This window comes from Felis catus, chromosome B4 (genome assembly GCF_018350175.1).
Source record: "Felis catus isolate Fca126 chromosome B4, F.catus_Fca126_mat1.0, whole genome shotgun sequence".
Lineage (NCBI taxonomy): Eukaryota > Metazoa > Chordata > Mammalia > Carnivora > Felidae > Felis > Felis catus.
Genome location: NC_058374.1, coordinates 36,297,758 through 36,322,288, shown reverse-complemented (window position 1 = coordinate 36,322,288; position 24,531 = coordinate 36,297,758). Strand labels below are relative to the sequence as shown.

Below are 24,531 nucleotides of genomic sequence, written 5' to 3'. Positions count from 1 at the left end.
TGTGCTCTGATTCCCCTGAAGGCCTAGGAGGGAGCCCACTAAGAAACAGGGACTTTAGGAGAGACAAAAAGAGCTTCCTCATGGTAGGATCTGCTAGATCCTGACAGCAGGGGCTGGTATAGAGTGGGGGAGGTAGTGAGGATCACGGGAGCATCTTCAACAACAAATCGTCTGTTCTGCTGTTCATCATTTCAAATCCTGTTCAATTCCTGCCTTACAACCCAAACTGTACTTTTCCACCCCAGACACTGCGAGAGTCCAGGCTTCTCTCCTGGGAGACCTGCCAAGGTGGCCCTTGGGTCCCTGTTCTGCTTGCTCAGGTGGTCGACTGTCAGAACCTCACTGGACACCTGTCTCAGGGGAGCACCAGGGGGTCACCCCCCTCCTAGTGCCTCCTATAAGCCTGCTGTGTGCAGGAGATAATACTTCATGGTATTATGTTTGCAGGCAGGCACGGAACTAGTGGTGAAGAGAAATCCAAGCAAAGGGGCCATGGGAATGTGCAGCACTGGCCTCTCTGGGCTGCCACCCCCAGTGGGTTATTAAGAGACCCCCTCTTTTCTGTGCGTGATTGGTCCTTGTTTCAGAGACAGACGTTGGACCCCAGGTCCCACTACAACCTGACAGAGGCAGAGAAATGATGCTCCTTCCTCCTGCCCCTAGCCGTGCCTGTTTTTCTCCCTCCTCTGGCCTCCTCCTGCCTTTCCTCTCTCCCCTGCTTCTGCACAAGGATCTCTCCTCCACAATGATCTTGTGTCTTCCTCTGAAGCAGCTTTTCTTTAACATTCCCTTGACTGTCAGACAACCTAACAAAAAGCCTCAATAAGACCACAGGCAGCAGATGGCTTATCAAGATGTACCTATCTGCTCGGGGTCCTGGCTGTCACCTCAGTGCTGCTTTGTCATTACAGATGGCAAAACAAAGCAGCTGTGCACACACACACACACACACACACACACACAGAAATGATCCCTGTTGGGAGCCATTCTTCCAGCACCTCCACACTTTACCCCCTAGCTCTCATAGCTACTTTGTCCTTCCCCCCTCTCTGCCTTGATAACTCAGCCTGGAGAGCGTTTAACTGATCAAGAGCTGTGAGATTAGGAGGGGCCCATCTTTTACCCTACAGGCTGGTTTTCCAGCAGATGCTCAAGGTCATAGAGTGCCAGTAACAGAAGGGAGACCCAAGATCTCAATCATTCTCCCTCCTCATTCTATAGAGCAGGAAAATAAGGCCCAGGGCTGTCAGGTTCATTAACTAGCTAATAGCTAGTTAATGAGCAGCAGAGTCTAGACTCCGGGTCTCCTGATGCCTAGGCTTGGGCTCTTTCTTCCCTTCTAGCCCTGATTCAGCTGACAAGAATGTACTGGGGTGTGGGAGAGGCAGAGTCCATTTTCTGATACAGCTCATAGTATATGAAAGAAGATAAGCCATCCCACAGAAAGCTGCTGTACATTTTCTGTGATATGAACCGCAAGGGTGCCCCAAAGAAAGGCCATAGATTGGAGAAGGTCAAGTCTGTGGACCGTACAGGGAAACTTGGTAAAGGTGGTGACTTTCTGGCTGAGCTTTTAAGAAGGGGGAGGCTACCCATGGGGACGGAGGGTGTTTCAGACTCAGGGAAGAAGCTGGGAGAGCCAAGATCTGTTTAGAGGTAAGTGGGTGCAGTTAGCCTGAAGGATAGGATGCACTTGACCTCTGTGTAGGTGAATTCCCAGGTAGAAGATGCCCTCTTTCCTCCTGGAACAGTGGTCTGAGCCTCTGCTGCTGTGTTGTGCAGCAGGGCAGACAGAAAAGATGGTGCAGGAGCATCTGTCAGAGGCATCTTGGGGGTTTCTCGACCTGACCCTCACCTCTACCCCAGTCCTGATGGTGAATCCCCCAAGGAACACAGGTAAAGTGGAAGAGGGACACCGGGATACCCCTGACATATATTATCAATGTGCCATGCCACCTGCTTGTCAGGCAGATTTTAAGAGATGCAAGGAAGGGTCACTTAGGGGTCTGTGCCCCAGGCTGGGACTCCTCCTCTGGCTTAGTTGCTGGTGTCTTTTGCCTTTGGATCAGACACTTGCCATCTCTTGGAATATCAATTTCCTCAACTTCTTTGTCCTGATTGGTTAGCAACGAGGCCTCTGAGTTCTTGAATACCAGTCTCTTCCCTTCTGCAAGCCTACCTCATCTAGATAAGAACAAGGAGCCTAAAGAAGCCAAGTCAGATGGGGCGGGGCTGCATTTACCCCTGGTTCCTCCAGGGCTCACCCCAGGGCACTACAGACAACCTGTCAACCAGCTCCAGTCCCCTTAGCTCCCAGCCTGTCAGCCTTGGCATTTTACTTCCTTAAATAGCCCTGGTCTGGGGTCACTGAAGCTCAGTGATCTATGTGTGACCATGACACTAGCTCTGTGTGGCTCAGGGCCCCTTTCTGGAGGACTGCCAGGCATATGGGCTGTCCTTTGCACCCCTCCAATGACCCTCTCTGGAATAAATCACCCTTTGACCGAGAAAAGGGTTTAGTTTTTCCTTTTCCACAGGCAGGATGGAAGATACTACCCTGCAGATCTCTGAACGGGAGACAGACCCAGCCTCCTAGGGGCCTCTCTGCCCTCTGGGTCCTGGCCCTCTTTCTCCAAAGGGAAGGGGAGAGACAGGAGAGGGGGGCTGCGGTCGGGGCAGGGAGAGCTTGGAGGACATTGGGGAAGGAAGATGGAGGTACAGGGTACAAGGGCTTTCAACAGCTTTCCTCCTTTCGAGTTGGAAGCGGTTAATCCATAGGTGCTTTTTTCCACCGAAATGTGAGCATTTCAAGGGTGAGCGCTGCCCTCTGGCCGCAAGCGCCTCCGGTGTGTGTGCGCCTGTGCGCGCGGCGCCTGTGTGTGCTACTGTCGCTGTCATCACAGATGTACCCCCAGCTGTCACTCCATTGCTCCGTCTCTTCGCTCGCGCGCACACGCGCGCGCTCCCCTCCTCTCCCTTTCTTCCCCTTTCCTATCGGTTTCCCTCTGTCCCTCCCTCTTTCCTTCTCAGTTTGCTATTGACCCAGCAGCCCCGTCCCCCTGGCAGCTGCGGCAGGCATTCCTTCTCCCCCGTGCTGTGCGCTGCGTGCCAGGTCCCTGCTCCCGGCCGGGCGACTGGAGACTCAGTGCCCCCAGCGCTCCGCTGGGCAGTGCTGTCTGGATTTCTCCAGGAATCCCAGGAGGGACTCGCCGGACGGCTAAGAGCTACTTGATTTAAGGAGCTTGCGGTCAGGGTGAAGAAAGGTGAGTGCTGTCCTCTGGAGAGAAGGAATGAAGGGCCGGTGGGGCTGCAGGGTGGCTGGGTCACAGGGAACAGGGCCCATCTTTGCTGGGTCTCCTGGCCCTGCACAGACAGTGGCTGTTGCCTGCTGCCTGGGAGCGATGGCTGGGGTTGGGGAAGTGCTCAGTACTGGACATCTGGGCGACCCAAAGATACAGGACCCAGGGGTACTCTGACATCACAGCATTGGGGAGGTAAGCTGGGATTCTGCTGGGGAGGGGGCAGCTGGGGAAGGGGAGGGGAGAGGAGGGCAGTGCCAGTGCCAGATGACAGGCCCTGGGGGGGCATAGAAACCAATCCCTGCAGCACGGGGAGTGCCAGCCGAGAGCCCTGTGCCGTCGGCCTGTCCGGCTCGCGGACACAGCCTGAGGAGCTTGGGTGCTATGGAAAGGGATGCTGGTGACAGGGCTGGTACAGAGGACAGCTTGGTGGGGCGGGGGGGGGGGGCGGTGGTGGTGGCGGGGATGGCAGGCTGGAGGACTATGCTGTTTGAGGTCTGGGAATAGACCTGGGGCAGCCTCTCCTCAGGATGCCCTCAGCACGGGATTGGCCTTCAGGAAGCTGCCCTTGTACAGGGTGCAGTGGAGCTCTTCCCTACATGGACATGGGTCCACGCGGCTGTGGGGGAAGCCTCCCTGGTGGGGGCGTGGCTGGGAGTGGATGATGGAGAAAAGCCTTGCAGCTCTTCCTTGGTGAGCCTGAGGCCTTGCTCCCAGCCCTCCAGGGTCCCAGGGGCAGGGGATGGATCCAGGCTTGTGAGAATTCGCTCGGGGTGTCCCCCAGCTACACACCAGGTCCTCTATCCATAAATGGGTTCAGAAGCCTTATGCCATGGTGGGAATTGTGGACTCAGCTTAGGGGGAGAGGGTGGTATATGGCCAAGCCATTCCTACCTGGTTTCCCAACCCAGTGGGGCATGGACACCCTGAGTTGTATCAGGAAAGCTGCTCTCAGCAGCCCCGAGGCCCATTTTGACAATGCAGAGAGGATAGTCTGACCAGGAGTCCAGACCACCCAGCTCAGTTCCAGTGACTGCTTTGTCTTTTCCTTGGGCTAAGCTTTTCAGAGTTTCTGGGGGTGATGGTGAAGGTGGCACCTGGCTGTCAGGGCGCATTGGGCATTGCCTTGGCATGACTCAGATTGACACCCGGCAGCTTAGATAACTACATAGGCTGGGGGAGGGGAGGGGAGGCTGAGCACGTGGAGGGGGCGGGGGAAGTCCAGCAGGAGGGAAACCCGAAGCAGCTTCCTGCTTTTCCCACCCCACCTCCCCGCTGCCACAGTCTCAGTCTCGGGCACTGCCAAAAGAGGGAGCCCAGGAAAGCCAGCCTGGGGGTGGCAGGAGAAGGAGGGAGGTTTCTTAAGCAACCGATCTGGTTTCTTTGGGGTTTGGCTGGAAGCTGTGTCTGGGGCCCAGATAAGCAAACCTTATTCCCATTTCCTAGGCACTAAAGCCAAGGGGCCCTACTGGGCTGTTTTTGGTGGAATGGGTATCATGGGGAGGAGGCAGGGGAGGGCCTTTATGTAATGTTGGGGTGTCTGGGGAGGAAGGACTTGGAGCGGAGGCAGTCTCTTCTCGGGTTCTCCCTCCTTCTACCCAGATCAAGCCTCTTCTGTCCCCCTCCCCAATCCCCACCGCCCTGACCCAAGGCCATGGCCTGAGCCCAGATCCATGACCTCAATGGACCCAAGGCCATGGCCTGAGCCCAGATCCATGACCTCAATGAACATGCTTAGTTTGTTCACAACGGAGAGGGGCTCCGGTGAGGAATGACTCAGGGGGTGTTTCTGTTCTGATTAGCAGAGGATCTGTTTGGGATCAGGAATATTCAACAAGGAAACCAGGATGCAGGAAGCTGGGGGTGAGAATGGGGTATGCATTTTGAAATGAACCAGGAAGGTTTGCCTGTTCCAAGTACAGATAGAGAGATTAAAAAAAACCTGCTTCCGTGCTGCCTGGGCAGTGTATGTTATGGGGGTGACAGGCAGGAAGAGACTGAGAATGTCTCTTGGAAGGGCCCAGATGGCCAGACTGGAGGCAGCAGGTGCAGAGCTCAGCCCTGCACAGTCCCCACCAAACAGGGCTCAGCTCAGGCCGCTCTGCGGTGCAGGTGCCTCTCACCCTCTTGGTGCTTCTCACCCGCCTGTGACCTTCACCTTTCTGCAGAGTGAAGTGGGTGCATAGGCGACTACGAAGTCCCTTTCTGCTTGTAAGTCCTGTGAGTCTTGGATGCTGAGGGCGTGCAGAAGCCTTGTCCTCAACTAGGGATACTTGACCAAAGGGAGAGATACCAGTGGAGGTGAATGGCAGGGACAGCATGATGTCCCAGGAGTCAGGAACCCTGGGTTGAGGTACAATAGGCATTAAGCAGTTGTATGGTTTGGACACTTGACTTGGGGAGATGGATGTGACAGAGGCATCAGGGGAAGGGTGTGGACACCAGGCTGCTGGTGGGTGTGCTGGAGATTTCTAGCTGGGGTCTGAGGCAGCTCCACTTGGAGGATTATCTCTGTCTGTAGGAGGAATTGAAGGGGCAGAAGCACAGAGAGGCCATGGCTCTGCACCGACCTAACCTGAGCACTCGGGTTTGGGGGCTCTGGCTGGCTGCTCCTTGCCCAGGGGGCTGAGGTGAGGTGCCCCACCTGGGAAGCAGCCCCCACTCCCAGTCTCCAGGGGATGCTGCACCCACTCAGCTCAGCAGGAGCACGTGGAACCTTCTGCTCTTATTGCTGCCTCTCATTCTATCACTATCTTCCACCCCTGGCTTCCCTGGAGCTCCCAGCCTACCCTCCTCACCTCAGCACCCAACCTTCTTCCGGAAGGTTTCTAGAAAGCCCCCTTCCCTTCCTTTCCTAAGATCTTGGCCACCTGGGGCTTCTCCCTACATCTATGATGCTACTGGAAGGAGGGGCTGGGAGGGTGAGACCGGGCTTGTGTCTGAGTCCAGGACCTCACAGACCCTGTTTCTTCATCAGGAGGAGGGGCATTAAACCTCTGCCTCCTCAGACCCAGTGAGACAGTGGGTGAGGGAATGCTGTGTAAACTGTGAAGTACTGTATAAGTGAAAGGTTGCATCTCCCTTTTCTGCCTTTTCCTTCTTATACCCGGAACCTCCGTGTGTAAACAGACCAGGAACAGAACAGCCCGAGAAGCCTATAAAGGCAGCTGAGTTAGTAGCTTTGTCACCAGACTGCTTGAACCCAAAGCTGTATTCATTCTTCCAGGGCCTATCCAGAGGCAAATTACTTAATTTCCTTTGCCTTAGTTTCCCCCATCTGCAAAAATGGTGTTAAAAGTAATGCCAACCTCAGAGAGTTGTTATGAGGACCAAGGACACTATACACAGACGTTTGTGGCTATGGTCATCGCTTCTTCCCATACAGAGGCTTTTTGAAGGGGGCGCCAGTGTCAGTATCCTCCCCACTCGGCCCAGGTCACTGACGCTTCTGAGATGGGGCCTGGCTTCCAGAGACTGACTGGCATGGCCTCCTGGGAGGTGCTGGGGCCTGCTGGGGGAGAAGCAATCTCGTCTTGTGCTTCTCAAGCTTGGGATCTTGTTAAAATTCAGATTCTAATTCATTTGGACCAGGGTGGGACCTGAGATTCCACATCTAAGAAATGCCTAGGTGAGGCCCATGGACCATGCCGAGTAGCAAAGGGTTCTCAGGGGTTCTCCGTCTGATTGCTTGTAGCTCCTTGGCCCCATCCTCCAATCCTGGTTCTCTCAGCACAGGCTGGCAAAGGAGGCAGGGGTTTCCTGCTGGGGCCCAGCCCCTCTCTCTGGTGTCTCTGTCTCTGGGACTGGGACAGTGAGTCCCATGATGATTAGGAGCAGGTCTGGCATCCAGAGCCAGGAAGCTGTAGGACTTGGAGATAGATCTTTCTGGCAGGACCTCTCTGCTCTCTTCTGTCCTTCATTCTCCATCCTGGGTGGGACTTCCCTCTCAGACAGTGTAAATTTATTCCAGCAGCTGGCCAGCGCCTGCTGCAGCAGCTGCTCTCCTAATGTAGGTCACCCCCTTTCCTGATGAGGCTAGATACTTCTGGGGGTAAGAAGGGGTTCTTTGGTTGGAGGTGTGCTTGTGGGCAAAGGGCCAAGGAGCCAGGAAGTGCTGGGTTCTAGCCCCAAATCTCCCTAAAGGTCACTTCCATGGTGCCCACGGAGGCAGGGCCAGCTCCCTAGGGAGCACAGGTGAAGCCCCCATCCCCCACCCATGGGCCTGGGGGATTTTGTTTTCATCACATATCTCCAGAGATACTAGGGTCAACAGTGCCCTGCCACCTCGAAAGATGATGCCTATGGGTCTGCATTGTGGCAACTTGCCTGACTTGCCTTGCATAGGTGACATTGTCTAAGTCTGGGGATGGGGCATCAGGACCTGCTCCAGGCCACTGTCTCCACTGATGGGTGCTTGCTGGTCAACTCCTCGGCTCACCATGGGGGTGACATTGAGGTCAGGGAGGGGTAAGTGGGGTGGAAAAGGAGAACCTGCTTGAAAGAGGGGAGGAGGTTCAGGTGGACATAGGGCCTGGGCTTGGGTGAGAGGGATTCTCTGCCACCTGTCTCCTTGCAGAAAGCTGGAAAGAGCAGAGCGGAGGCCTGGATTGGGTCTCCAGCACCCTTGTGGGTCTGGGTATAGAAAAAGTCCTGTGGTAGAGGTTGCCCTTCAGGATTTTCATTAGACCTCCCTTCTAGGCTGGAGGTGCCCCTGTACATCTGTCCGCTGGGGGCTTCTGGGACCTGCCAGGCATCTCACTGTGCTGACTGTTGGCATCTGAAGAGGAGGGCTGGAGGGCTGCTGGCAGGGCATGTGTGTGTGCACGCGCGTGTGTGTGTGTGTGTGTGTGTGAGCACGTGCCTAACTGCACAGCTCTCTGTGGGTGTGTGTTTGCACCAGGTGCTATGTTGGAAGCTCCACACACGTGTCTGGGAGCCTATGTGCACCCTGCCCTGTGCACACATATGTGTCTTCCCTTAAGACCCCACAGTTGCCAGGGAGTGGATGAGCAGCCAGGCTCAGAAGCCCATGACCTATCTCTGATCTAGCGTGTGACCCTGAGCAAGTTGGTCCTCATCTCTGTGCCTTGGATGGCCACCAAGCTGCCTAATATTGTGTGGGTGCTGTGAGCTCTGGATGTGAGGGTTCTTGCTGGAGAAACAGATCGTTCTGAGGGTCAGGGCCTGAGGGACACAGAGAGGGTGGACACTGTCATCTGCGATGGAAGTCTGTGAAGCCTGTGTGTGTGGGGTGTCTGGCCATGAGCATCATGTGATGGCCCATCTGCTCAGGAATAGAGAAGTAAACACATGCGTGAGGTTGGTGGGACCAGGAAGGAGACATTACCTAGAGCTGTTGCAAGCTGCTCTCCCCTACCCACAGAAGAAGGGAACTGGTGTTTCCTCACATCTATCATGGGCTCAAGTCCAAGCTGGGCACATTCGCCTGAATTCTCTCCTAAGGTAATGTGTACTAAATATAGTAAATGCTAACTCTCCTCCCTTAATTAAATGGATCCACACAGAGATTCCGCCCATGAAGTATTACGATCACCACTTTTAGAGATAAGATAATTGGAGCTCAGAGAGTGTACGGGTTTGTTTAAGGTTGCACAGCTAGGGAGTGGTGGACCAGAAGGAAACTAGGAGTCCTGCCTGCCTGGGCTTCTGAACTAGGAGCCTATGGGGGCCTGGCCCTGAGAGAACAGCTGGAGAAGATACCTGAGCTGCTCTAGGCTTCTTCACACCTCAGTCAAGAGGCAGTGTGGGGAACCTGGCTGTTCCCCACGCCCCATGTCAGGGGCCAGTTGTGGCTGTCTCTGCCAGCTTCTGGGAGGCCTGTACAACCTGGAGCCCTCCCCGGTGGAGGGGTGGGGGGAAGGCAAAGCCAAGACCCCCACACACCAGGCTGCTCTTGCTGGTAGTACAGCTGAAGTTCTCGCAGGGGTTGCTGTGTTTTATGTGGGTTTTGTCACCAGAGGCAGCTGGATTCAAGAGTGGGAGCTGGGGAGGCAGTGAGAGACACCAGGAGCTGCAGCAGGACCTGAAATGCCTGAGGGAAACCCGCTTCACTGGGTGCAGAGACTTCAGAGCTGAACGCATTAGCTTCCCAGCAGCCCATTCCACCTCCTCAGCTGCCTGCTTAACTCTGCCCCTGGCTCTGGAGGATGGGGGCAGGGGAGGGGGGCGAGGAGAGGGAAGGCTGCAGCAGGAAACCAGAGGAGCCAGCCAGAAGCAGTGGGCTGAGAGGACGGTGCCCTTTGGGAGCCGGAGGGGCTGGGCTGTGGGCAGAGTCTTCCCTTCCCCTGTCCCCTTCCCCACCTTGTCCCATCCTGCTGCAGGGCAGCCCACCACAGTCTCCTCTCCCATTCCTCTGCTGGGGCTGGGAGAGTGGAGGCTCTGGCCTCTAAGGGCCTTAGCCATATCTGGAAGGAAATGAGGACCAGAGGAGGGCCCGTGTCCCTCTTATTAGCCATAGGGTTGGGGCAGGGCAGGTCCTGAGACCCTAGACAGAGTGAGTACCCCTCTTTCATCATCTGCGAGAGAAACCTGCCTTCTTGCAGCCCCAGGGCCACTCCTAGCCCTCCCTGTGCTCCAAAATCTCCTCTTCTCCTTCCTGCCCCTGTCTCCTGCATAGACAGCTGCTGCATGAACTCCCTGAGCTGATGAGTCTTATTATAGCCCAGCGGGCGGAAGACAGAGCACTGCACCTCACCTCTCAGGCAAAGGTGGAGGGGAAGCAGGAGGCCATCCGGCAGCAAGAGCGAGGCCCAGGCTGCACACCTGACTCAGCAGCAGACTCTGCCTCCTCGGGGGCCATGGTAAGAGCAGCGCCGGGCCTGGCAACAGTGTCACTATGGCCTCACTCTGCTTACCTGGTAGACAGATCCCTCAATTTCCCCATCTGTGACATGGGGGAAAGCCCACAAAGGAGACCATAAAATGTTTCCAAAACATTTTAGAGATCAACACACCAGAGAGACAACAAGAGAGACAGGGGAGAGGATGCAGAAGAGTCCCACACACAGAGCCCAGTGCTATGCCAAAGGCCGGAGCCTGCCCTCCTTGCCTCCCCAGTCACCCAGGGAAGTGGAAGGATTCCTGGCGTCTCTGCCCCTCGTACCCACCCCACCCCCACCCCCCAGGGAACCATAGCTGAGCTGAGAAGAACAGGAGAGGGGACGACAAGGAGTGTAAAGAGACACCTGGCCCTCTCCCTAACCCCTGGGCTGGAATGGGGCCTTGAGTGCCTGCTCACCACTCTCTTTCTCTCTCTCTCTCTCAGGACTGACAGCACACACCGAGAGGCTCCTCTCTCCCCAGAGGTTCAGGGCCTTGAGAGCTGTGGCATTCACCATGCTGGCCCGGGGCAGTGGCCCCGAGCAAAGGACCGGGCTTGCCGTGCTGTGGAGGCAGATTTACTGTGAGTACCATGGGGTGGGGGCAAGCGGCAGGGGCTAGCTTGGCGTGCAGGGATGCATGCCAGGCTGCAGGGGGCTCTGGGGGCCAGAGGTTGCCCTCTAAAATCTTGCCCATGCTACGCATCTGTGGCAAAGGAAGAGTCGACACTGAGAGCTTTAGTGGTTAAATTGGGAGCTGGAGGCCATGATGGGTGGACCTGTTTTCCTAGGTGAGTCTGTTCCTGTGCCCAGAAGTCCAGTTTAGGAGAGTCCTTTTGTTCTAATGGCGAGTCTCTCTCTTTTCTTCCATTGGCTGGGTGAGCCTGGAGACTTCTCTTCTGCCTCAGACTTCCCAGCTCTGAAATGGAGGGAGCTAGAGAGCTCCTGGGTCGTGGTGTTGGAAGGACCTTACAGGTTGGGTCCCACCCCTCCTTCTGAGGAGACTGAGGTGTCGATTTCCCATAAGAAAGGCTTTAAGTTGTCAGGTTGAAAGAAGCCCTGAGAATTCTCGTCACATGAGGGAGAGGGCTGAGGTCTGTAAGGACCGGTTTGCCCAAGGCTGTGTGGTTAAGAGGTAAGACATAGTCCTAAAAGACATTATTCTGCCTGACTTCTCCCCTCGTAAGGTCAGTCCTGTGATGTGGTTGCCCCACTACATAAGCAGCCTGAATTATTCATCATGTGAGAATGGCTGATCCCCAAGCTGCTCAGATCCCCTTTCAACCTCATTCTGGAATCATTCAACACCTTGCAATACAGGATTATGTTTTCTTGTCACCAGAGCTTTTATGTCACCCTGAATTTCTCAGGGGTGGGGAGAATAATGGCTTCTGGTTATGTTGATCCTTTTGAGAGGGAAGCTGGATGGATTGAATTTTTTCCTGTGGAAAGTAAAGTCTGAAGAATGTTGATTTTCAAATGGAATAGTGGGGGTAGTGTGGGGGCAGGCTGACCTGGCAGCAGATGGGCTCAGAGGGGTAAGAGGGTGACAGGTAGCATCAGGTGTCCACATGTGGCCAGGGAGGGTCACCAGTTGGCTCCCATGGCCATGACTGTGCTCATTTCCCCCTGAGAATGAAGAGGCTCAGGTGTCAGCCTTGCAGTCTGCTTCTCAGCTGTCAGTGACCCTGCAGGTATGTGTGTATGTGTGTGTGTGTGTGTGTGTGTGTGTGTGTGTGTGTGGAGGGGGGGACAGTCCCCTACTGTTCCTTCAAGCTTTGCTCTTGAGGACACCAGACAGTCAGACATCTACCAGACACAGATTCATTCAGGCACTCAAGTCAGGGTGGCTGCTGCCTGTCTGGGTGGGGCCACCTGGGCCACGAACTGGGTCTGAACTTCTCTGCCACTTCCCTGGCTAGGGTCTTTCCTCTGGGCTTCTCTTTCCAAAAGAAAATGGCCACACTACTTCTTCCTTCCCTTCTGCATCCCCACACCTGGAGCTGCACTAGCCTAAGACATGCCATTAACGGAAGAGAGAGAGCACAAAAGGGCACTCCCACCCCTGGCCCTCTACAGCCTCCCACGTGCTGTCAGATCTGCATGAATCCCACATCCAAGATGGGGCCAGTAATTTGCCAGACCGGGTGCTGACTTAGTGAAGTTGAACTATTTTGAGCTCATCCCAGGGATGAGAAAGAGAAAACTCTTTCACAGTGAGCAAGCTTCTCTGATACTCAGGAAGACACTTAACTTTTGCAGTCACTCTGAAAAAGGGCTGCTGGGCAATAGGATGAACTGCTCTGTTGTGATTGTTCTTTTAGGCCCCTCTCCCACCCCCCAGCCCTTCCCCAGACTAGGCTCTGAGCTTACTCAGAGGGGTCCTGGGCAAAACATGGGACCACTAATGGAATGCTGTTAATGGGTCCATTCTGCAGCCCTTAGGAACAGGAACCCAGCCTAAGTTCATGGCTGGTTTTAGAATGAGAATAAATAGGAAACTTCTAGACCTATGGTGTGAAGTGGCTTGTGCCCAAGTCTTCCTCAGCATGGAAGTAGAATTGTGCATCTTATCCTCATCATTTCCACAGTGGTCTCTGGAGTGGGACTGTAGATGGGCTCAAGCTTCTGGTCTTCATGCTTCCATGCATGGCATGTCTTAGCCTAGTACAGCTCCAAGTTGGGGTGGGGGTACAGAGGAGAAGGAATCAGTAGTGTGGCCATTTTCTTTTGGAAAGAGAATCCTTCTCTGTGACACTGGGAGAGGAACAAGGGAGGAGGCTTCTTTGACTACTAGATCCTTTATTTTGTCAACATCTATGGTGTCAGTGGGGCCCAAACTCCCAAGAAGATCAACCATGGGAGGCCCTGCAAGCTGGGACATTTTTGTGGAACAACATTGCTTGTCTTCTGGACTCAGGTCTGCCATTCTGCAGGACTGTACTCCACTAAAGGGATTCTTTTGCCAGATATGCTGGGAGGCAAGAAGCCCTACTGACACTGTGTGATGTCCAATAATATAGACCTGCTTTGGGTTTGTTAATTATCTTTTTATGTGGTCAGTAAAGGTTTGTGTATTGACTGTGGCTTGGGCCAAAACAGATAAAGTCAAGAGGCCATTATGATACAAATTAGAAAGGAGGGCATAGAAGCAGGAGGTGATAACCCCCAGCCTGTTGCTTTTTTTCCACCTCTTTGTTCTCTTCCCCTCCAGGGATCACCTGCTGGATCACCCTGTATGCTGTGGAGGCCCTCCCCGCCTGCCCCTTCTCCTGTAAGTGTGACAGCCGCAGCCTGGAGGTGGACTGCAGTGGCTTAGGCCTCACCATGGTGCCCCCGGACTTGCCGGCTGCCACCCGAACCCTCTTACTCTTGAACAATAAGCTGAGTGCCCTGCCTAGCTGGGCATTCGCCAATCTGTCCAGCCTGCAGCGGCTGGACCTATCCAACAACTTCCTGGACCAGCTGCCCCGTTCCATTTTCCGGGACCTGACGAATCTTACAGAGCTGCAGCTGCGCAATAACAGCATCAGGACCCTGGACAGGGACCTGCTGCAGCACTCGCCCCTGCTTCGCCACCTGGACCTGTCCATCAACGGCCTGGCCCAGCTGCCCCCTGGCCTTTTCGATGGACTCCCGGCTCTGCGCTCCCTATCACTTCGCTCCAACCGTCTGCAGAACCTGGACCGGCTGACATTTGAACCCCTCGCAAGCCTGCAGCTGCTGCAGGTTGGGGACAATCCCTGGGAATGCGACTGTAACCTACGTGATTTCAAGCACTGGATGGAGTGGTTTTCCTACCGAGGTAAGCACAGCTAGTCCTGCCTGGGTGTGAGGAATTGGGAGGGTCACCCCCTGGCCCAACACACTTCCTGGAGGCTGAGCGCTGACTCAGGGCTGAGGTCCAGGGAGAAGGGAGTGGTCCTACCTCTCTACCAGCAGGGCTGGCTGGAAGAGTCTCAGCCTCGGTTCCAAATCATCAGCAGGGCTGAGAGGCCCGTGCTGCTTTCCCTCCTGTTCTACTGATACGCTTTCTTCCCTGTGTACCCCTCCCAGCTCCCAGCCTCCTTCCTGTTCTTTTTCTTTTAGACTGACTCACTGTAACTTGATCTCACTTCTGTAGGTTTCATGAGGCAACTTAAAGACTCAGTATAATTTTTCTCTGCATCCCACCAGGTATGCCTCTGGGCTTCCCCGGCATGATAGGAGGAAGAAAAAACACCCTTGCTCTTCTGAATAATACAATACCTTCTTAAATATCTACAGTTTCAGGAGGGTGGAATGTAATTTAAATCCACAGATAAAACCAAATTTTCACTTTGATGATGATCTCAACTCTCTGTCTCAAGAAGTTTTATATTCAAAGCTTTAATAAGCCAACTGTCTTTAGGTTTTTTTAATGTTTATTTATCTCTGAGAGAGAGAGAGAGAGAGAGAGAGAGTACAGGGGTGGGGGAGGAGCCAGTGGGAGAAGGAGACACAGAATCTGAAGCAGGCTCCAGACTCTGAGCAGTCAGCACAGAACCCAATGCAGGGCTCAAACTCACAAACTGCGAGATCATGACCTGAGCAGAAATCAGATGCTCAACTGACTGGGCCACCCAGGTGCCCCCACCTATCTTTAGTTTTACTCTTTTCCCTTCCCCTTTTTGTTAACCTGGGAAAGTTCTAGAATGACTATAAAATGGAATGGAAAAGGAGGGCAAGGAAGTGAGCATAATGGTTAAAAGTGCCAGATCTGGGTTTGATGTGTGGCCCTGTCACTCACTTACTAGCTGTGGGATCCTGAGAAACCTCTTTGTGGTAGTGTTCTCATCTGTAAAATGGGGCAAATACCACCTACCTCATAGAATCATTGTGAGGATTAAATAGTAATGCACAAAAAGTGTCTTGACAAGTACTTAGCATAAAGTAAGTCCTCCATGAAACCTATTCACTTATTTGTTCATTTGTTAGTAATATCCATAATAGCAAATGGACTTAATAAGACATAATTTGTGCCCAGCACAAAGTAGACACTCCATGAATATTTGCTGAATGAGTGAAATCAATATGAAGAGTGTTAATGCTTTTCCTCAGTCTTACTCCTTTTGTTTCATATCCAGCCACCATCTCAATTATTTGGGTGATATTCTCATGTGTTAGTTAATTAAATTTTACAAACTGTAAAGTGCCATAAAATATTAGTCACTATGATAATTTCTCCCATTTTTGTGAGTTGGGAAATAATAATTAATATAGCTTCCAGTTTACAAATATTTTTTCATGTACATTATCTGTTTAATCCCTATAGCAGTTAAGTGAGTTACCTGTTCTTATTTTATGGCCAAGAAAACAAGACTCAAATGCAATTAAATTAAATAATTTGTGCAAGATGATTCAACCTCAGGTTTTGGAGCAGGAAGGTGAGGTTGTCCCCATCTCAGCACCCAGTTCCTGCCTGTACAAAGGTGGCTCTTGGACACATTTCACTGGATGTAAGACCTGCCATAGGTCACCCAGGCAGTCAGTGGCATAGGGGAACTAGAGACCAGGTGTCTTCAGACCCATGTGTTATCCCAAGGGAATGTCCTTGTCCTTTCATATAGTCATCAGGAACTAAATTCTCAGCACAAAAGGGCATGGAATGGGAATATATATTCTTGGAAATTTCAATAGTACAGTTGTTTTCAACCTTGCATTTCTTTAAAAAAAAATCCCAGGGTGTTTTCATCAGCATCCCAGGAGAAGCATATCTGTTGTATGAGGAGGCTTGCAGCAGCTGTGCTGGGAGATGGACCTGGGAGTGATGGACTGGCAGGAGCACATTTAGCAGGAGCCATTTAGAAGGGGGGGGGGTGTCCCTTGCCTGGAAGTGGATAGAATGCCAAAATCTGACTTTGACATCCTAGGGGATTCTCCTCAGCTACTTTCTCTCTTACCCCACCCATGTTCTTCATCTACATGCCCTCATGACTTCACCATTGTGTGGCTATCACTATTGTTGTGATTAGCCCATGCACCTATTGCTGCCCACACCCCCTCATTAGCACTGGCCCCCTCTCCTTTGCCCTCATGGGTTTTCAGGATTTCCTTTCAAGATGCTGCTTCACTCAGAGATGCTGTGGTTGGGGTGCTAATGGGTTATAGTTGCTCTTAAAAAGGAAAAAGAAAACATTGTCACCCGACCTTTTTTCTCCAAGTAGGTGGTCTTGGGCAACCAAAAGGTTCTGCATGGAAGCATGGTCACTGTGACAGTGACTTTAACTTGTCCTGTTTGTGAGAGGGAGGAGCTCTGGAGTAATTAGATACTGCGGAGAACAGTGCCCTGGGTTTACAGATAGTGAACGGGCAGATTCAGGGGCAAGGAGAAGAGAAGAATTATAGCCTGGGCAGGGTTCTTGGCTCTATCTTTGCATTGTCAACTCTTCCCTGAGTACCTCCATATATAAACATTGCCTTACTCTTGTGCATCAGTTTGACACTGGAGGGAGCAGGCTTGACTGAAATGGTTGTGTGCTGCTCTAAAATGGGAATAATGGTAATATTCATTTCATATGGCTTCTGTGTAGATGAAATGACATGATATATGTACCTCACCTATCATGATCCTTGGCTTAATAAATGCTAGTTTTCTTCTCTCTTCCTCTCCTATTGATGTGATTTCAGGACTGACTGCATTCCTGATAGAAACTAGACCTTCTGGGCTTTCTGGGGATGGGGAGAGGGAGTCCAAGTTCTGCATGTCTCGTCATCTCCTCCTTTTTTTCTCCCTGGATGCAGGGGGGCGCCTGGACCAGCTTGCCTGCACCCTACCTAAGGAACTGAGGGGGAAGGACATGCGTGTGGTCCCCATGGAGATGTTCAACTACTGCTCCCAGCTGGAGGATGAGAATAGCTCAGCTGGGCTGGATATTCCTGGGCCACCCTGTACCAAGGCAAGCCCTGAACCTGCTAAACCCAAGCCAGGGGCTGAGCCCGAGCCCGAGCCCAGCACTGCTTGCCCCCAGAAGCAGAGGTATCGGCCGGTGAGCGTGAGGCGGGCCATCGGCACGGTGATCATCGCGGGGGTTGTCTGTGGCATTGTCTGCATCATGATGGTGGTGGCTGCTGCCTATGGCTGCATCTATGCCTCCCTTATGGCCAAGTACCACCGGGAGCTCAAGAAGAGGCAGCCCCTAATGGGGGACCCGGAGGGTGAGCATGAAGACCAGAAGCAGATCTCTTCTGTGGCATGAGAGCCCAGCCCCACTTGGCCTAGGTAGGATGGGCTGGGAGAGCACGCTGGGGATTGCTTCAGTAAGGGCTTGCCCTTCCCTCCACCATAGCCCCCCCCTCCCCTCTCCTCCCCATCCCTCCAGCAAACAAGCCACAGTGCGGCTGTCTCCATGAACTTCCAAGTCTCTGCGGAAGCCACACTTGTGCTAAAGGCTCCTGCTCATGCTCCTTTCTGAGCCACCAAGTCTCTGGAACACCTGGGGGATCTCCCTAAGCTTCTGGCCATAGGGAAGAAAGGATATGTGTGCAAGTGGAGGCTTCTGGACTCAGTGTTCCCCTGTTGCCCTTCCTGCCCTGGCTGTAGACTGGGTGACTCTCCCTACCTCCTGCTCATAGCACCTCATCTGCATTAGGGGTGGGGAGGAAGTGATAGGGGGGCCAAGGGTCAACTTCTGTGACCCTCTTCTAAGCCAGGAATATATTTTCAGCTGCCCTTAGTGTCGGAGTTGGGTCCAGCTTTCAACTGCTAGTACTAATGTACAATCACACCAGCCATGGCATCTGGACCCAGCTCTAAGAAACATGATTATAACACACCCCTCTGCTGAAGCCATTAGGTCTCTCTATCTGCTATAGGCCACACCGACTGCATTGCTCCTGGATTCACTTATCCACTCTCACACACACTCAGCATCACCAGCACAATTATATCTATTGGAAATCTCTCTCTTTCTTGGTCTCTGTCTTGTCTGTCTGTCTCTTTCTCCCTCTTTCTCTCTCTCTCTCACACACATACACACACAGAATCACATGGACACAGGTCATGAGAACTTGGGCAGTAGAGACATGTTTCCCCTTGGATCTCTAGCCCTCAGGCCACAGAACCTTTTGCTTGCTCACCGCAATCTTCTCAAGTCAACAGGGGGAGAAGCACACACTGACAACACAAGGCTTCCTTTGAGATCCTCTGAAGTGGGCCAAAGTGGTGCTGCTGGATGAGACTGCCTGTCACCATGGTAACCCTCTCACACCTCTCCTGCTGGGTTTTCCAGGGACACCGGCCCAGAGGCCTTGAAGCTACAGCATGTGTGGATGGCAGCCTCCCGGGAGCCCAGGCACATACACCACTGGGCATTTCTTCAGCGCTAAGGACATCATCACTGCCAGGCCCCATGGGGATACCCACCAGTTCCACTCCTATAGCCTGCAGCCCAAGAACCATTGCTCTGTACCCCTCACCCCTCCATCTTAAGCAGCTCTAGGCCTGGGACCTTGGGGCGGGGACTGAGTCATGATTGGTGGCATCTTGGGAAAGCAGGTGGCCCTCACCAAAGCTCACTGCCTGCCAGCATATTCCAAGCAGGCCCCAGGGGCAGAGAGAGGGCTGCCACATTCTGCTCAGAAGCATCAGTTGTGGGGTCCCTTTCCCAGGGTTTTACGTGCTCAGTCTGGCTTTCTGGAGGTTTTAATTGCACCTGGACTGGGCTCCAAACCAGAGCATGGGCCAGGGGGCCTGTTTGTTACTAGCAGCCTACACAAAAGGGGCGGCAGGTGAGAAGATGGCTGTATGGGGTTTGGGGGTCACTAGTCCCCTCTTGTAGGTCTGTGCCCTCCTGCAAGTCTGATCTCAGATGAGTACTAGGTCTCCCTCTGCTGGACACAAGTTTTCCAAGGCTTTTGGAGGGTCGGGAGGCATCAGGCTGGTTTCTGGCTCCAAGACAGGAGTCTTGGTGGTGGCCTGGGAAGAGGCCACTGGAACACTGAGGTCAAGGGTCTGAAGAGGAACAGGGAAGGACAGGGCATGTCCACCTTGCCTTGCACCCCTCGATCCTTCCACCTCATAGAGGACCATGGTAGGTGAAGGATGTTGTGGGGGAAGGCAGGGAATGCCGCTTAGCAGGCTGCTAAACATGTCTCCTGAGGCTGGGGGCACAGTCTTCCTTCTTCCCAGCTAATACCAGATCTAGGCATTTTCTAAGGGAAAGAGAGGGGAGGGGTGGGTGTTGTCAATTGTGGTACCTTCAGCCAGAGACAGAAGATTTTTAAAGGCAAAATTATATTTCTGGTTTGTTGTTTCAGAAGAACAATAAAGACTGTATTTTCCTACGTACCTCCTGGTTTCCTTGGGTGGGGAGGGCATGTAGGTGCTGGGAGAGTGGCTTCCTGTGCCCTGACCTCCCCAGGCAGCTGCAAAAATTGCTTCAGGATGTCACCCCAGTGTCCAGACCTCCATAAGACAGGAAACTCCTGCCTGAGGGAATGCCTTGGGGCACTGCCAGGAGAGATGTGGAGGGCTGAGTCCTGGGTTAGAACGGGTTCTGTAGCCGAGTGTGACAAGTCACCCATGTGCTGGCCTCACAGTATGGGTACGTGAGCCTCAGGTTGGGTCTCCATGTAGCACTGGGCAGTGAAGGTCAGCTGGAGACCTGTCACTGCTCCGAGCCCTTTGTGTGCTCATCCACTGTGACAGTCAAGGACAGATGAGTGGATGTGGTAGGAAGGCATGCATTTGCCCAGAGGACACCACTGTGTGATGGGAGGCGGGGGAAGGGCTCTCCAAGAGCTATTGGTTAGGTTTTATCAGCTTTGGTGAGATTGGGGTGTTGCTAACGTGAAAGAGGAATCCCTTTTAAACTATTATCCTCTTGCACCTTCAAGACTGACTTTAGGGACAGGCAGATGACACTCTGAGCTTACAAATATGATCTTCCACAGGACTGAGCAGGTTCAGTGGTGGGACGGGACCAGAATTATAAACTGGAGGCTGGGGCTGGGAGACTGGGAGGGGAGATGAGCCAGAGGGCCAGATCTCTGGGGTTGTTCATCCATCCCAAGCTGGAGTGACTCATCTCCTGGCCTGGACCGGCCTCTGGCTAATTGGGCCTGGGCTCTATGGTTCATTAGTCATCAGAGACCAAGACAGAATTTTCTCCTTCCTAGGAGCTTTCCTTTGGATGATATCCCAGTGAGCCAGGAGAAAGCCCTAGGGAAAAGTGAGCCATCCAGGCCCCTTCCTGGCATTCAGCTGGACTCCCAGCAGAGCCGGGCTGTTTGCTTTTCAGAGGCAGTGATAATTGTGGGGTGCTGCCTCCTGAAGCCTAACAGGTGTATCAGACCCAACAGACAGTACTCCCCAAGCCCTGCTGCAGAAGCAGAGACCAAGGTCCCTCAGCAGCCTGGCACAGGCCTGGGGAATGCATAGGTGTGTCATGCACGTCACTGCTGTGCATGTACACACACAGGTCTGACAGCTAGGCCTATTTGCATGTAGGCAAAGTGGAGGAGACCTCGTGCGGCTCCAGACAGCAGGCTCATCGCTAAAGGCCTCCAGGCAGGGGCATGTGTGTACTACAGGACACGTGCTAGAGAAACACACTTGCAATTTATGGTGCCACCATCATTATGCTGGGCAATATTCTCCAAGTAGGTCTGGAGGGCATGGGAAATCGAAACTGGATCCTGATCAAAAAGATTCCTAGAACTTCTGCATAAACAGTTGATAAACCACCTGCTTAAGATCAAAATGATCCCTCTTTATTCATCTGCCCTTCTGTGTGAACCCGTGTCATTATGCATACATCTGGCATGTAGCCGGTCCCCGTAGCTGGTCTGAGTACCTGTCTCCTACCTTCTCCCTTTGCTCAGTGTGCAAAATCACACATGCAGCCCGCCCGGCAGCCACCTTGCTCACCTGGTCCTGCAGCTCACATGCACATGGTGTCACTTATTTCCAAGGGATGAAACTGTCAGGATAGCAAATAAGCTGCCTACTCTGCTTTCAACTATTGGCCTCCTCTGGCCCCAGTATCAGGGAGGTTGAGCCATTTGCCATGGAAGGGAAATTGCAAAAGGAGACACTCCCCAAAAAGTTGAGGTCTCCAGTGCCTCACTCTTTTCCTATCACATCCATGCATCCCAGAGCGTCAGAGCCATTGTCTGCAGTGAGTTAAGCCGGAGGCACCAGGACACAGTTTCTATGGCAACCCCTGGAGGCTCTGATTCAGCTCTGAGTTAAAAATGATACCAAATGATTGGAGAGTGCAGGAGAATGCAGCCGGCAGCCTGACCCCTGTCCCCTCTGGTTTCTAGACTCTCAAGTCTAGCAGGAGCTAGAAGGTCCATATCACAGGGAGCAGGACAGGCACAGATTTCAGCTGGGACCACAGAATAGTCTTTAGAGAGACAAGTTCAGGTCCAGTTTTGGCCTAGAAATGGGTCTGAAGTTAGCACACTGTGGCCTGAGTTTAAAAAGGTGGCTGAGATGGCCCCTTCCAAATGCTGTAGTGGTACATCCTGAAGGCCAGCAGTGGTGCTGGTGTTTCCTCAGGCAGTAAGACAGGTTTGGAAAATCTCTGCCAGACCCTAGCCGGCTCCTCCCACCTCTTTTGCCCTGAATCCAGCTTTGAGGGACAAGGCGCACCACCCCTGCCTGCCCCTGCCTGCTCTAGCTGCTGGAGCCCTTTCACATGGCTCCGGGCCCCTGGTGAGGCAGGACAGGACCTGGGGTGGCTGATGCTTGACTGCCCACTGGATTGCACAACTTTGCAGAACACAGCTGGCTCTGAGACATGGAAACTGAAGTTAGGATTTATATTGAGGGCTGAGGGCTTCACCACACAGGCCTGACAGCACTCAGGCAGGGAGGCACCCATGCAAAGGACTCTTTTAGATACCAAGAAACTACCAAGTCAGGGCAGTGTGGGAGGGTCATTGGGTACTCTCATCACATTTGTGGCAAATGGCAACATGGGGTAGGAAGCTGGGGCTTAAAGAGAGGCAACCTGAGTTCAAATTCTAGCTTCATTAATTATTAGCTAGGTGACTTTGGGCAAATAATTTTTCTATGTCTCAGTTTCTTTATCTGTAAAATGGAGCCAAAAGTATCGGCTTCATTGGATCACCCTGAGGGCTGAAGGAGATGCAGCCAGGAAGCAGTTTCCGAGGTGCCTGACACATATTGAGCATGTGTCCCGGGCTCTTACTTTAGGGTCTCAGTCACAGGCCCAGCTCTCTCCACAGAAGGATGCTAGACCCAAGGTGATAGAAGCGGGAAGTAGCAGAGAGGGGTGGTGAGGAGGTCTGGGTTGCAGTCTCTGTCCTGTGCAACCTGGAGCAGATCTCTTAACCTGTCTGAACTTCATTTTACTTCCTAAACTCTTTTGGATCTAAGATTTTATGGTTTTATAACCAAAATGGCTTGGGAGGACTCCTTTCTCCCTTAGTCCCACATTTCACTTGGGAAAACTTATGGCCTGAGGGCTGTGTCACTTGCAGACCATAGGTAGGGTCCTCTTGCTATTACTGTGTGCCTTATTCTTGACATTGACTCACAGCTCCTCGACCATGGTGGCGCAAAGGGCAGCTCCTACCTGCAGCGATAGCTGTCTTCTTGTCCACCGTCACGGCCACAGCAGTGCTCGCTGTTACTACCATTGGCTGGCCTGGACTTTCTGGGGAAACAAAAATTGCTAAGTCAAGTTCTCAGTACCTGAGGAAGAGCCTGTCATTGGGTAGTGATTGGGTAGGCTGAAAAGACAACATAAATACCAGGTGAGGGCATTCCTTGAATAAGTTGGGGCGAAGGGGGCAGTGTTTGGGGAAGTTGTCGCCATGGTGGCTCTGTTACCATCAACCACTGGTCTTTGCAGAGCCCCTCCTGAGTGTCAGGCACTGCCCCTCCTGTGCAGATCTGAACCTGACAGATAAATACACCACAGCCCCTGCCCACCTGGACAATGCAGTGTTGTCCATGTCACAAGGACACTGTGAGTTTTCTCTGTCTCAGGGCAGCAACTGTCTGCTGGTTGTTGCCTCGCTTGAGCTCAGGGACACTGCTCTGACCCTCTCAGCACATGCTCCACTCAGAAGACTTGCCTTGCATCAAATGATTCTTTCTAGCAGAAGGACAGGCTGCGTTCCAGGACTCGGCAGTGGCTGATCCTGGGTTGTCCTTCAACAGTCACATGAGTCAGGGTGACACTGACAGCCAGCCCCTCTGGAGGCCGGATGCTAGGGCTGCACCAGGCACAGAAGGCTGGCTAGTGCCTGACACCTCTGAGGCACTCCATAAATCCTGGTCATTGGTGGCCAACCTGCCACCACCACCCCGTTATCAAGCCATGTCTTTCGCTTTGCAGATGGTTGGTGTGCTTCTGGGACACTCTGTTGGGCTCTTGAAGGGCAAGGGGCTTGCCTTGAGCTGCTACCCCCACCTTTTCTAAGAGAATCTGGCCACCACAGGTGCAAAATTCACGTGGCAGTTTCAGCTCTACATTAAAACAGAGCTTTCTGGCTCCAAGACATGGGCTAGTATCTGACCTCGGGCTTTTTAATTTTCATCAGTCCAGGGACATGGCTTCGCTTTTCAAAGCATTCTTGTCCACAGGCCAATTTCCATTACTAAAAATTCCAAGAAAGGGGAAAAATTTTATCAAGTGCTATCTTGTTAGAATGTCTTTATATATCAAATGTTGCTCGAAACAAATAGGTCATGAGAAGCTCGTGTGGAAATCGTCTGCTATAGCAGAACTTAAATTAACCACTGTTTTCTCATATCTCTTTTGCTAAGCTCATCTATCGCACCTCGCTATAATCAAATATCCCACAGAAACCCAAAATTACTCTGATACTAGCAACTTACAATATGTAGCGTTGTCCTTGATCCGAGGAATTTGCCATGATAAAACCACAATAAACACAGAAGTCAGCTTCCCCACCTTGCCTCTAGAAATGTCTAGAAGCAGGAGTGATGAGCCTGAGGCACCTGGGCATTGGTGAGACTGCTCTGTGCTGGCAGATTTCTCAGGGACTGGTTGCAAAGGATGGCTCTGTGTGGGCAGAACTCAGCCCACCAGGCCTCAGGCAAAGGGCAACAGAGTCAGCCTGCAGAGGCAGAGCGAAGACTCCACTCACCCTGGAGGTGACTCCTCCACCTCCCCGGGGTACCCACTCCCCATTACAATGAAGCTGTTGTTGTCTTTTCCCTTGGGGGAGAATGGAGTGTGCAGAGGTGTCCACGTGTCTCTAAGCATAGGCAGGAGCTAAAGCAGCAAGCGAGGGTGTGAAAAGAGAGCAAGCTCCTGCCTCCCTACTCAACCGTCCCCCCTTCTGGGTTGCCAGCTTCCCTCTCTTCTCCTTGCGGCTTGGTTCCCCACCCACCGCCCTCCTACCTCACCGCCACAAAAAGCAACCCCAGC

General features: G+C 52.9%; 2 protein-coding genes across 12 annotated transcripts in view; one reads left to right on the top strand and one right to left on the bottom strand.

The window, feature by feature from the left end:
- The window catches only part of CACNA2D4 (calcium voltage-gated channel auxiliary subunit alpha2delta 4), a 113,104-nt gene that overhangs the window by 20,960 nt on the left and 67,613 nt on the right, over positions 1-24,531 (bottom strand). For all 8 annotated transcript variants that reach the window (XM_045061207.1, XM_045061206.1, XM_045061208.1 and 5 more), the window contains one exon: positions 22,705-22,785. In XM_045061207.1, the coding sequence (XP_044917142.1) occupies positions 22,705-22,785 (81 nt within the window). The remainder of the gene's footprint in view (positions 1-22,704; positions 22,786-24,531) is intronic.
- Positions 434-19,445, top strand: LRTM2 (leucine rich repeats and transmembrane domains 2). Of its 4 annotated transcripts, none has more exons than XM_019834298.3 (6): positions 434-3,263; positions 9,937-10,120; positions 10,585-10,722; positions 13,353-13,943; positions 16,901-17,314; positions 18,388-19,445. In XM_019834298.3, exons 3-6 carry the CDS (start codon positions 10,656-10,658, stop codon positions 18,408-18,410), a joined length of 1,095 nt encoding a protein of 364 aa, XP_019689857.1. In that variant the 5' UTR covers positions 434-3,263; positions 9,937-10,120; positions 10,585-10,655; the 3' UTR covers positions 18,411-19,445. The 4 variants fall into 4 exon arrangements, with proteins under 4 accessions (XP_019689857.1, XP_019689856.1, XP_019689854.1 ...); XM_003988263.6 differs by having other exon boundaries at positions 436-3,263; positions 16,901-17,378; XM_019834297.3 differs by having other exon boundaries at positions 435-3,263; positions 9,941-10,120; positions 16,901-19,445.

Excerpts from the sequence above, each read along its gene's own strand:
- LRTM2 (XM_019834297.3), top strand. The coding sequence starts at position 10,656 with ATGCTGGCCCGGGGCAGTGGCCCCGAGCAAAGGACCGGGCTTGCCGTG. Across the intron at positions 10,723-13,352 it reads GCTGTGGAGGCAGATTTACT|GGATCACCTGCTGGATCACC; the intron begins GTGAGTACCATG and ends CTTCCCCTCCAG. Across the intron at positions 13,944-16,900 it reads GGAGTGGTTTTCCTACCGAG|GGGGGCGCCTGGACCAGCTT; the intron begins GTAAGCACAGCT and ends CCCTGGATGCAG.